A 12,930-nucleotide genomic window follows, 5' to 3' on the forward strand; every position below is an offset into this window, starting at 1 on the left:
ATGTTACAACATATACCAATAGTTCATTCCTTTTTTTTTTAATTGAATAGTTTCCCATTGTATGGATATATGACGATTTGTTTATCCATTCGCCTATTGATGAACATTTGTTGTTTCCCATTTAGGGCCTTCACAAATATAGTTACTACATTCGGTACAAGTTTTAGACCAAATTCATTTCTTTTGAATAAATTCCAAAGTATGAAATGATTGGGTCATCTGGTAGATGTTTAACTTTTAAAGAAATTGCTAAACTGTTTTCCATTTTGGAAATGTAAAATTTTACATTCTATTTTCTTGAGTGAGTTCTGGTGGTTTGTTCTTTAAGAAATTTGTTCATTTTATCTAAATCATTGAATTTTTGGCATATAATATTCTTATTATCCTTTTAATATCTGTAGAACCTATAATATTCCTTCTCATTCCTTGGTGATTTGTGCCTTTTCTCCCAATCAATCAGGGTAGAAATTTTATTGATCTGCCCAAGAAACTATCTTTGGGGATGCCCGGGTGGCTCAGTGGTTGGGGGCCTGCTTTGGCCCGGGGCGTGATCCTGGAGTCTCGGGATCAAGTCCCACATCAGGCTCCCTGCATGGAGCCTGCTTCTCCCTCTGCCTGTGTCTCTCAGGAATAAATAAAATCGTTTAAAAAAAATAACTATCTTTTGGTTTCATTGCTTTTATACTTTTTCTGTTTTCTATTTCTTTGATTCCCTTTATTTCTTTTCTTATGCCTACCCTGCATTTGCTTTTTCTAGTTTAAGGTACAAGCTGAAGTCATCAAATGACTATTTATTTACTTATTTATTTATGAGAGACACAGAGTGAGAGGCAGAGACACAGGCAGAGGGAGAAGCAGGCTCCATGTGGGGATCCCAATGTGGGACTTGATCCTGGGTCTCCAGGATCAAGCCCTGGGCTGAAGGCAGATGCTCAACCACTGAGCCACCCCGGCTGCCCAGTGACCATTCCCTTAATACAGGTGTTCAGTGCTATAAATTTCCCCTTAAGTATTACTTTAGTTCCCCTCATAAATTGTGATATGCTATGCTTTCATTTTCTTTAAATTCAAATTTCCTCTTTAATCCATGGATGATTTAGATATGGGTTATTTAATTTTCAAACATTTGAGATATTATCTAGATAACTTTGTTACTGATTTAGAACTTTATTCCACTGTGATCAGTAAACATATTTTGTATGATGTGAATCCTTTAAAATTTACTGACATTTGTTTTGTATGGCTCAGAATATAGTTTGTAAATGTTCTGTATGCAACTAAAAAGATGTATTTTCTACTATTGTTGGTTTTAATGTCCTATGACATCAATTACATCTACTGGGTTAGCAGCATTGAAGGCTACAGTATCCTTACTGATTTTCTGACTACTTGTTTTATCAGTTATTGAGAGGCATTGAAATCTACATGATTGTGAATTTGTGTTCCTTGCAATTCTATCAGTTTTTGCTTTGTGTACTTTGAAGCTGTTATTAGGTTGTGATATTATGATTTACAATAAGAAATATAGGGCACCTGTGTGACTCTTGGTTAAGTGTCTGCCTTTGACTCAGGTCATGATTCCAGGGTCCTGGGATCGAGCCCTGCATTGGGCTCTCTGCTCAGGGGGAGCCTGCTTCTCCCTCACCTGCTCCCCCTGTTCGTACTCTCTCCCTCTGTCAAGTAAATAAATAAAATATTTAAAAAAAAAAAAAGAAATATATATTTGATTGTTGTCCTTCCTCCTCCTGACAGAACTAATAAAACCCTTGGAATTTCCTAAGTGATGAGAACAATCACTTGTTCTTGAGAACACAAAGGTGTTTATTGTTATATTAATGAGGCAACTTTTGGAAAGCCTAAGTAACCTGTGGATGGGTTGTCAAGGGAACCAACCATGTGAATAGAGGGAGTGGAACTTTCAGTCCCATCCCCTGACTCTGGGAAGGGGAGAGGGCTGGAGGTTCAATCAATTACCAAATAGCTGATGATTTAATTAATGATGCCAATGTAATGAAGCCTCCATAAAAAGCCAAAAGGTTGACGTTGGGAGAGCTTCCAGGTTGGGGAGCACATATAGGTCCTGGGAGACTACACTCAGAGAGAGCATGGGAGATTTATGCTCCTTTCCCCATACCTTGCCTATGCATCTCTTCCATCTGGTTGTTCCTTTTATAATAGAACAGTAATCTATAATAGAGCAGTGAAATGTTTCCCTGAGTTCTGTTAGCTGTTCTAGCAAATTAATTGAACCCAAAAAGCAGATTGTGGGAACATCTGATTTATCATCTATTGGTCAGAAGCCTAGATGATGTCTAAGGTCTGTGTTGGAGGAATCTGACATTATCTCTGGGCAGATTAGTTGAGTTGAACTGTAGGATAACCAGCTAGTGTCAGAGAATTCTTGGTGGTGTGGAAAAAAACATACACTGGAAGATATGTAAACATTAGAATTGTTCTGTCCTTTTGATAAATTGACCATTATTATTAAATGACAATTGATATTAATATTCTTTGCTCTGAAATCTAGTTGACTGATGTTAATATAACTACTCCATCTTATCTTTTGATTAGTGTCGTCATAGTACTTCTTCCATCATTTTACTTTTAACATAATCATGTCTTTATATTTAAAATGGTTTTTGTAGGGATGCCAGGGTAACTCAGTGATTGAGTGTCTGCCTTTGGCTCAGGATGTGATCCCAGGGTCCTGGGATCAAGTTCTACATCGGCTCCCCACAGGGAGCCTGCTTCTTCTGCTATGTCTCTGCTCTCTGTCTCTCATGAATAAAGGATAAAATCCTAAAAAAAAAAAAAAAAGTGGTTTTTGTAGACTACATATAGCTAGGTCTGGCTTTTTAAATCTAACCCAGTAATCTCTGCCTTTTAATCGGGATGTTTACACCACTTTCATTTATCATGATTATTGATATGGTTTTATTTTATATACCAACCTGCTATTTGTTTTCTCTTTGTCTTGTCTGTCCTTTGTTCCCCCTTTCCTTCTTTCCCACTTTATTTTTAGATTAAGCATTTTTATGATTCCATTTTGTCACCTTTGTTGGCTTATTAGCTATAAATCTTATGTGACTATGTAGGTGTGTGTATACATTTCAGTGGGGTTTTTTGTAGATTTATAGCATAGATTTTTAACTTTCTAGCCTACTTTTGAGTGGAATTATACTTCATATATAGTATGGAAACTTAGCAATATTTCCATCTCTCTCCTCCCAGTCTCTGTACTATTAATCTCATATATTTTATTCTATATGTTAAAAAGCCCTACAATATATTATTTTTCCTTCAAATGATCCATTATCTTTTAAAGAGATTTAAATAAGAAAGAGTCAGGATGCCTGGGCGGCTCAGCATTTGAGTGTGTCTTTAGCTCAGGACATGATCCTGGATTTGGGGATCAAGTCCTGCATTGGGCTCCCTGCAAGGAGCCTGCTTCTCCCTCTGCCTATGTCTCTGCCTCTCTGTCTCATGAATAAATAAATATAAATAAATAAATGTATTTCTTATATTCACTCACATACTTATAATTTCCAGTGCTCTTTCTTTTCTCTAGATAAGATTTCTATTTGGTATAATTTTCCTTCTGCCTAAAGGACTTCATCATTTTTTGTAGTTCAGTTCTACTTGTGTGGACTGTAGCTTTTGTACATCTCACAAAGCGTTTCACCTTTTTTTTTTTTAAACATCTTTTTGTTGGGTATAGAATTCTGTGTTGACAGGTTTTTTCTCTGCTATTTTGAAGATGTTAGTCTACTTTCTTCTGTTTTGTATCATTTTCCAAGAAAAGCTTGCTATTTTTAGCTTCTCTATATAATGTGTCTTTTTCTCTGGCTTCTTAAATATTTTTTCTTTATCACTGGTTTGGAGCAATTTGTGATGGGCCTTATGATGTGTAGTTTTCTACATTTTTTTGTATGTGTGCTTGTCATTCATTGATTTTCTTGGTTCTGTAGGTGTATAGTTTTCATCAAATTTCAAAAATCTTCACTCCAGTACACATAAATTAGGCCAATAGAAGTCATTACACAATTCACTGCTGCTCTGTTAATGTTTTCTCCCCAGTCTTATTTCTGTGTTTCATCTTGGATCTATTGCTGTCTTTAAGTTTACTTATCTATTTTTTTATAATGTCTCATTACTGTTCATTCAATCCAGTGTATTTTTCCTCTCAGAGTTACAGATTTCTTGAGTCATATGTATAATTTGTGTTCTTCCCATGTCCAGCTTTTCCTCCAGCTTATTGAATATATGGAATATAGTTACAGTGGTTTTAATATCCTTGTTTAATAATTGGGTCAGCTGTATCATTTTGGGGGTGGTTTTTCTTGATTTTTCTGCTCATTATAGGTCTCATTTTCCTACTTCTTTACATATCTTGTAATTTTTTATTTGGTGTCAGATATTGTGAATGTTACCTTGTTGGGTGTTAGATATTTTTTTAAAGATTTTATTTATTTATTTATTTATTTATTTATTTATTTATTTATTTGAGAGAGAGAGAGAGAGAGGCAGAGACACAGAGGGAGAAGCAGGCTTCATGCAGGGAGCCTGATGTGGGACTTGATCCTGGGTCTCCAGGATCATGTCCTGGGCTGAAGGCAGCACTAAACTGCTAAGCCACTGGGGCTGCCCGGTGTTAGATATTTTTGTGATCCTATAAAGATTTTTGAACTTTGTTCTGGAACACAGCTAATTCACTTGATAACAGCTTAATCCTTTTGGTTCTTGCTCTTCATCTTTCTTGGGAAGAACCAGAAGCATGTTTAATCTAGAGCTTATTTTTTCCCAGTACTGAGGCAAAATTTTTCTGAGTATTCTGACTATTGCTATGCAAATTTTGAGGTTTCTCCATTTTGGCAAGTGGAAATAGGCACTATTCCCAGCCCTGTGTGTGCCTTGGAGAGTGTTCCTCTCAATAACTTTTTCACATGCATGTGCTGATCAGTATTCATCTGAAAACTTAAAGGGACCTAACCTGGAGATGTCTGGAGCTTTGCATGCCATTCTCTTCTGTCCATTATTGCCCTGCAGACTTGAGTTCCCTGGCCTTCTTGGACATCAAGCCTCCAACTCCTCTACTCTGGGAGACTGCTGAGCCCTATTTGGGTTCCCCTCCTTCCAGCACAGCCTGGAAATTCTACCTGCAATATGCTACGGCAGTCACAGGGCTTTCTTTCTCATCCCTTGGGGATCAGTCCTTCATTACCTGATACACAATATCTTGAAAACTGGAAACCATTATTTCATATTTTTTGTCTGTTTTTTTTTTTTTCTCCAGTGTTTTGAATAGAAGAGTAAACTCATTTACTATTACTTCATCTTGCCTGGAAGCTGCAGATGATATTGGAACATTTGGAGAGTTTGTTAAACTACACATATCTTGGGCCACACTCCAATCTCATTGATTTATAGCAATGAGGCTAGGGTATATGATTTTGCAGTTGTACATTAAAAATATGCCAGGTATTAGATAGACAAAGATAAATTAGACATAATACTTGTTTACAAAAGAGTTTATAATCCAGTGCAAAAGACTGGTTCTTATGGCATAATGTATTAAAAATAATGTCTATAAATAGTGTGTTATGGAGCATCCTTTTGAAGAAAGGCATCCAAATGTAGCCCTATGGCAGCCAAGGGAGGGTTAGCAAATGCTTCCTGGAAGAAATAAAGGAGTGAATTTGGAAAGATGGGCTGGAGTTAATTAGTGGAATTAGTGGAAATAGGGGGAGAAAGGACCAGGAGGCTAGAGCACTCCAAGAGACAGTATTGTTATGAAGGCTTAGAGGTACAAGGTTGCTTAATACATTTGGGAAACTACAAATAGTGTGGAATGGTTGGATCAACATGGAAGAAGAGGAGGTCTCCAGTGTCTCCATCTGTAAAAGGAAACTTTTATCCCTAATTTTCTGTGGGAGTGCAGGAAGTAAAAGAGAATAACTCATTTTAATTAAGATAGGTAGTGAAGCATGTCATATTAGATACGTCCAATTTTCCTATGAAGCTGAAAGTATGTCTGATTAATCCATCCATTTATTTGTGGCTCAGGTCATGATCCCAGGGTCCTGGGATTGAGTCCCACATTGGGCTCCCCACCGGGAGACTGCTTCTCCCTCTGCCTATGTCTCTGCCTCTCTCTGGGTGTCTCTTATGAATAAATAAATATTTTTTTAAATTTTTTTTATTTATTTATGATAGTCACACAGAGAGAGAGAGAGAGAGACAGAGACACAGGCAGAGAGAGAAGCAGGCTCCATGCACCAGGAGCCCGATGTGGGATTCGATCCCGGGTCTCCAGGATCGCACCCTGGGCCAAAGGCAGGCGCCAAACCGCTGTGCCACCCAGGGATCCCTATTTTTTTTTTTAATAAACAACTGTTTTATATCAGGCTACATCCTGGGTGCAACAGATCCAGAAATTTTTAAGATTATAATTTGATAGTATTTTTTAAATTGTTTCAGTAGTTGTTTTAAATAATTGTTAAACAATTATGCAACATATATCACTTAACAATAACAGCTCATTCAGAACAGTATCAATTTCAGAAAAGCAATCAGTGACTGCTTTGAGAGGAAATTTTCTTTTTTTTTTTTTTTAATTTTTATTTATTTATGATAGTCACAGAGAGAGAGAGAGAGAGAGAGAGGCAGAGACACAGGCAGAGGGAGAAGCAGGCTCCATGCACCGGGAGCCTGACGTGGGATTCGATCCCGGGTCTCCAGGATCGCGCCCTGGGCCAAAGGCAGGCGCTAAACCACTGCGCCACCCAGGGATCCCCTAGAGGAAATTTTCATCTTACCTGAGGGCAACACATAATATTGAACATAAGTGACCACTCAGCACCAAATACCAAGCACTGTTGTAAGCACTTTTTATAAATTAACTTATTCGATCCTCACAGAAATCTTAGTACTATTATTAATTTTTACTTATTTTAACCACAAGACACTCTTTTGACAGTGGTCTTTCCACATATTTATTTTACCATGGACTCATCGTTACACTACCACAAAAAAAATAAAGAAAGTTTCAGAGATGTTGAGAAATAGAGGTGGGGTCACTGAGACAGTTGAGGGTGGTGGGAGTAATTATTTTCTGCCAAATGCAAGTTTTTCAAACTGCCAAAGAATTTTTCTAGGGAAGTGAGTCAAAAGGCAGATAATGGCTGTATCTCCCCAAACCAGTGGATATAGTAGTAAACTCAGGAGTCTGAACTACATCTACCAACATGAATAGCAACGTCTTCCTAAAGGTAGATTTGAAACAATGCCATTATTAGGCCACCCCAAGTGTAGTTTAAAGTAAATAGTACTAGAAACTGAAGAGTAAGCACATGCACGATTTATCATTTCACCCTCATGGGATCAGCAAATATCTGTAACACAATTTCCCTTAAGTGGCCAAGAGAGGCAAGATGATAGTTTCTGTTCTAAACATTTAAAAGGAAAATTACCACTTATCTTCCTAGACTTCCTACCACATTCAAAGGAGGACCTGAAAAATATGGACATCACAGGCCATACTACTAAATTCTATGAGCTGGAGACAGACAAGGCCTCTCCTGAGGCCTCTGGATTCACAGGAACAATGATTTTGGAAACTTCAATGTCCCCTCTGCCTTGCACATTTGTATTTTCTCCCACAGTCTATGCTGAGACCAATGTAGACAGGATCCCAGTTAGAGTATTCCAGATGATAGCTCTTCTGATGCTTCAGTCTACCTCTTCATGTGATATTCCAAGTACTTTATCCTAGAAGAGAACAAGAGTAATAGACTCATAACATTTCAGGTTTGATTCACAGTTCAACTGAAAACATATACCTGTGAACTCTGCTCTCTTGTCCCAGGCATGACCCAGGGTTTGGAGACTATGACAGGGTTAGGGGAGGGTTTGGAAAGATGACCAATGTCCTAGGTATTCCTGAAAGGAAAACATGTGCTAAGGACTTATGTTACACATCCAGGGCTACCAAGCTACATGGAAAAAAGGTTTTGATGCTGTACTTAAAATTCAAAAGAGTAAATGCTTGACAGGTTGAGGACTATGGAGGATGCAAACCTCTCCTTACAAAGTGCTGCAAAATGGATGAGGTTGCAGGACCACAGGGTAACTATTTGAACAGTGCTTCACAATGAGGAAAAATGGCCAAGGAGTGAATGAAAATCTCATGGTAGCTCATTTAGCATGCTTTTTAGATACAGTTGCTATTCATTTGATTGACTGATTCACTATTCTGGGAGTATTGGCTGAACATCTATGATGTATATAGAAGGAACCACAGTATTAAGAGACAAAGAGGCATAAAATACCTAGGCCTGCCCTCAGATTTGTAGTTTAGTTGGGAAGATAAGATGCATTTGCACAAAATGAGGAATACAGAGATAGTCAGAGACCCTGGAAATCTTGTGCTTGGAAATCATTTTCCTCCTTCTCCACAACTATAAGGGCACCCTGGAGAGCCACCAAAACAGCTGGGGCTAATGGAAGTCCCTAGGTACTTGCCACCTCAGCATCATCTTTCTTTCCTGTTCATGGACACTGAGCACAACTTTCAGTCCACATCTCCTCCACACTTCAAGAGGTCCTAGCAACTCATAAATATTATTTTATCAACATCTTCCTTCTTTATTTTTTGCAAATATTCCTCTATCAGCTTTGGGAAAATTAGCCCTTTCTCTCATTCTTTATCCTCCTTCTCCTAATTTCCAGCTACATGTTCCAAATTAAATGCAACTGTGGCCAAGACTTAAAATTAGGATTTATAATGGGCCAGAAAAGTAAACTAATAAATTACAAATGATAAAAAACCCCAATGCCATCAAATTCTAAGGCCTTTGAAAATGCCCTTTATTATTTCTACCAAAAATCCATCTATTTTCTCTAATAAGAACTGTTTTTCTCTCTAGCACCAGCAGCCAAATTAAAAACTAAGTAAATAAAAATATTTTTTTCTTTCCTTACTTTTTTGTTTGCTTATTAGAATCAGAACCACCATTTTTCATAGCAGATTTATTGAAATATATCACAGAATTCATCCTTTTTAAGTATGTAATTCAGTGGTTCTTAGTATATTCACAGAATTGTGCAGTCATCATCTTTGCCTGATTTTAGAACATTTTCATCACACAAAAAGAAACTCCTTATCCATTAGCAGTTACTCCCGATTCCCTCTCCTCTCATCTGTCTCTATGAATTTGCCTATTCTGGATATTTCATAAAAGTGGAATCATAAATGTAGGACCCTTTTGTCTAACTTCTTTCACTTAGCATAATGTTTTCAAGGTTCATCCATCTGGGACATTAAGGAGGGCACATGATGTAATGAGCACTGGCTATTATATAAGACTGATGAACCAACTGAACTCTACCTCTGAAACTAATAATGTGCTATATGTTAATTGAATTTAAATTTTAAAAATGGGGGGAAAAAGTTTATCCTTTTATTTTGTTCCTTTTCATGGCTAAATACCATTCCATTGTATGGATATATCATACTTGGTATTTCCTTTCATCATTCATCACTGATGAACATTTGAGTTGTTTCCACTTTTTGGCTACTATGAATAAATGAATGGATTTATGACCATTCATGTACAAGTCTTTATGTGAACATTTGTTATCAATTTTCTTGGGTTGATACCTAAGAGTAGAATTGATAACTCTATGTCTGATATTTTGGGGAATTGCCAGATTGCTTCCATAGGGGAAGCATGGCTAGTGGGTATGAAATGATATCTCATTATGTTTTTGTTGTTGTTTTAAGTAGACTCCACGCCCAGCGTGGAGCCCAATGCAGGGCTTGAACTCATGACCCTGAGATCAAAACCTGAGCTGAGATCAAGAGCCAGACAATTAACCAACTGAACCACCTAGGCACCCCTTCGTTGTGGTTTTGATTTGCATTTCCCTAATGTTGAAATGAAGATGTAAACAAACATCTCTTCATGTGCTTATTTGGCCATTCGTATACCCTCTTTGGAGAAATGTCTATTCAAATTCAGTGCCCATTTTAAAAATTGGGTTTTGCCTTTTTATTGTTGAGTTGTGAGAGTTTATTACATATTCTGAATACAAGTTCCTTATCAGATATGGGATTTGAACATATTTTTTCCCATTCTGTGGGTTCTTTTCACTTTCTTGGTAGTGTCCTTTGAAGCAGAAAAATTTTAAATTTCAATTTAGTCCAATTTATTTTTTCTTTTGTTGTTTGTGCTTTTAATGTAGACTTTTTTATAGAAAACTTCTAGCATTTCAGCTGCATTATCTAACTAAATAGACTTTTGAGACCTGGCCTGTGAGCCCAGTTGATACCAGTTGATACCTACAATCTCTTTAGAGAAATATATCAACAAGACCAACAAGGATGGTTCTTTCCTATACATAATTACAGTACAGACATGAAGTGTTGTAAGAGGTCAGAGGCTGGGGAGTCCCTTAAGCTAAAGTGGTCAGGAAAGGCCTGAAGCAGAAGAGGGACTTGATGGGGTCATGGAAGAAAGAACAGTTAGAGCCAAAATAATGTCAAAGAATCTACCCTTTTAGCATGAGTTAAGGCAGCTCAAATTTAGAATACTTGGAGCCTTAGTTGTTCAGATCAGCCACTTAAGGCTATATATCTGGGGCAAATATGGAAAACAGGAAGGAGGGCACCTGGGTGGCTCAGTGATTGAGCGTCTGCCTTTGGCTCAGATGGTGATCCCAGGGTCTTCGGATGGAGTCCAGCATCAGGTTCCCCATGGGAAGCCTGCTTCTCCCTCTGCCTATGTCTCTGCCTCTCTCTGTGTGTCTCATGAATAAATAAATCAAATTTTTAAAAAAGAAAGAAAAAGAAAACAGGAAGGAACAGAAGACTAAGTAAGCTTAACAGGAAGCCACTGAAGACCATGGTGGGCACTTCAGCCCCTTAGCAAGATCAGCTGTATTTTCCTTCTGGTAGCCAAAAAACCAAGCCTGTTTGGAGGCCTCAGGGCAATGCTGGCCATGCATAAAGCAGACACAAACCTGCTACCTTTGGACCATACTAGTGGCAAGAGGACTAAGGATAATATGGGACAAAGGCCTGTCTGTCCTTCCCAGGAAGGGTCTGAACAGACAAAAATGCGCTTGCTGAGCCTATTGAGATTTAAAGCTATGGGTTAGAGCATTTTGAAGAGGTGAACCTTATGAAGCCATCTGATTATGGCAGCTTTGGGGAAACCTCAAGGAATGAGGATAAAGAATGGGGAAGAGTTGAGTCTGAGATAGGGAGCTGAAGTTCGTCTGGTTTGCCTGACAGTAAGAAATTAAAAACAGACACAAATTTGGGGTGCCTAGCTGGCTCAGTGGGAAGAGCCTGTGACTCTTGATCTTGAGGTTGTGAGTTTGAGCCCCACATCGGGTGCAGAGATGACTGAAAAAAAATAAATACAGTCTATTTTTAAAAAAAACAAACAGATAAAAATATAACTGTTTGCTTTTTGATTCATATCAAAATGTCCCTGTCAAAACGGCTATGTCCAAGCAGCAATGAGCAAATATCCTGAGCGCCGTATCTTTCTCTGCCTGTCAGTGTCTGAGAGAAAAAGGAACTGTCTGCCTTTCCCTGTCTCACTGCCAGACTTCCACCGCCTGCAAAATTTGTGAAAACAGAAATTATATCTAAACATTTTATATCTCTGTATCTCTTCATTTCCTGTTGTATCTGACCAGTGTCTCTCCTCCAACACACATACTCCATGTACCCTTTGGGAGCTCAGTAAATGTTTATTGATGATGAAGATAATCACTACAAATATGTTCCCATCACTGGGATATATCTCTTGCCACTCAACTGTTCTAAATCCATGAGAGCTGCTTCAAAGATGTGTTCCCTTCACTTAAAAAAATAAAAACCCTGAAAAAAAAAACAAAACAAAACCATAACTTTCTATTCCACCTCCTCTCAATTCTGGGAAGATTCATTTTGAAATAGGATGCACTTACCCATCCACCCTGCTGCTGGACCCAGGGTGAGAAGTTGTCTTTCAGGTACTTGGTTCCAAATCCCAGCACCCTGTTCATGGGGTGGTTGTCAATGGCAGTGAGCTTGGCCGTGACGTCTATTGCAAGAGCAGCCTTAAAGCCCCGAGCTCTGACCTCTGATTCTCCCCTGGTGTCAACACCCCTTAAGAACTGGTCTGTGATGGTCTTGAAAACAGGGTAGGACAGCCGGTCCTGGAAGCTGTTCATTAAAGCCTTGTCTTTCTTCAACTGTGTGCAAGACAAGATGCATTTAGTACAGCAGCCTGGCCAGTGAAGCAGACTCTCTGGTCAGCAGTGGGCCACAAAACTTTACCCTGGGGGAAACCCTGGATTCTAGGCATATGGAGATTTCTTAGTGAGCGGAGACTGGAAATCCTTGAGTTCTGCCTTTGAGGAATTGATAAGCTAAACAGGTTTTCAACAAATATTGTTTCTTTTTTTTTCTTTTTTTTTAATTTTTATTTATTTATGATAGTCACACAGAGAGAAAGAGAGAGGCAGAGACACAAGCAGAGGGAGAAGCAGGCTCCATGCACCGGGAGCCCGATGTGGGACTCGATCCCGGGTCTCCAGGATCGCGCCCTGGGCCAAAGGCAGGGGCCAAACCGCTGAGCCACCCAGGGATCCCCAAATATTGTTTCTAAAAGGGATATTCTGGGGGGGTGCATCCAATGCTATGTAAAGATTTTGGTGGATTAGTGTTCTTTATGTGAGCCCAGCCCACCCCCCAACTTCTGCGAGACACAAGGGGCCTGTCTGAATTAGGAATCTGTAGCAAGAAGGACTAATGTCCTCTACAGCAAGAATGGACTCCCTCTGATCAGTGACTATTGAAGAAGTTAGATTCAAAACCCCAGTGGGGAGCTGGAAGCCTGGACTTTGCCAGAACAGAAGAATCAGATGCCAGAAAGA

At 38.7% G+C, this 12,930-nt stretch overlaps 1 protein-coding gene across 7 annotated transcripts in view; it reads right to left on the bottom strand.

The window, feature by feature from the left end:
- Positions 1–6,967: 6,967 nt before the first annotated feature.
- The window catches only part of BCL2L14 (BCL2 like 14), a 36,885-nt gene continuing 30,922 nt past the window's right edge, over positions 6,968–12,930 (bottom strand). For all 7 annotated transcript variants that reach the window (XM_025455102.3, XM_025455103.3, XM_025455106.3 and 4 more), the window contains 2 exons: positions 11,980–12,246; positions 6,968–7,767 (listed from right to left, as the gene is read on the bottom strand). In XM_025455102.3, the coding sequence (XP_025310887.1) occupies positions 7,729–7,767; positions 11,980–12,246 (306 nt within the window). In that variant the 3' untranslated portion in view covers positions 6,968–7,728. The remainder of the gene's footprint in view (positions 7,768–11,979; positions 12,247–12,930) is intronic.

Source organism: Canis lupus, chromosome 27 (assembly GCF_003254725.2).
Source record: "Canis lupus dingo isolate Sandy chromosome 27, ASM325472v2, whole genome shotgun sequence".
Lineage (NCBI taxonomy): Eukaryota > Metazoa > Chordata > Mammalia > Carnivora > Canidae > Canis > Canis lupus.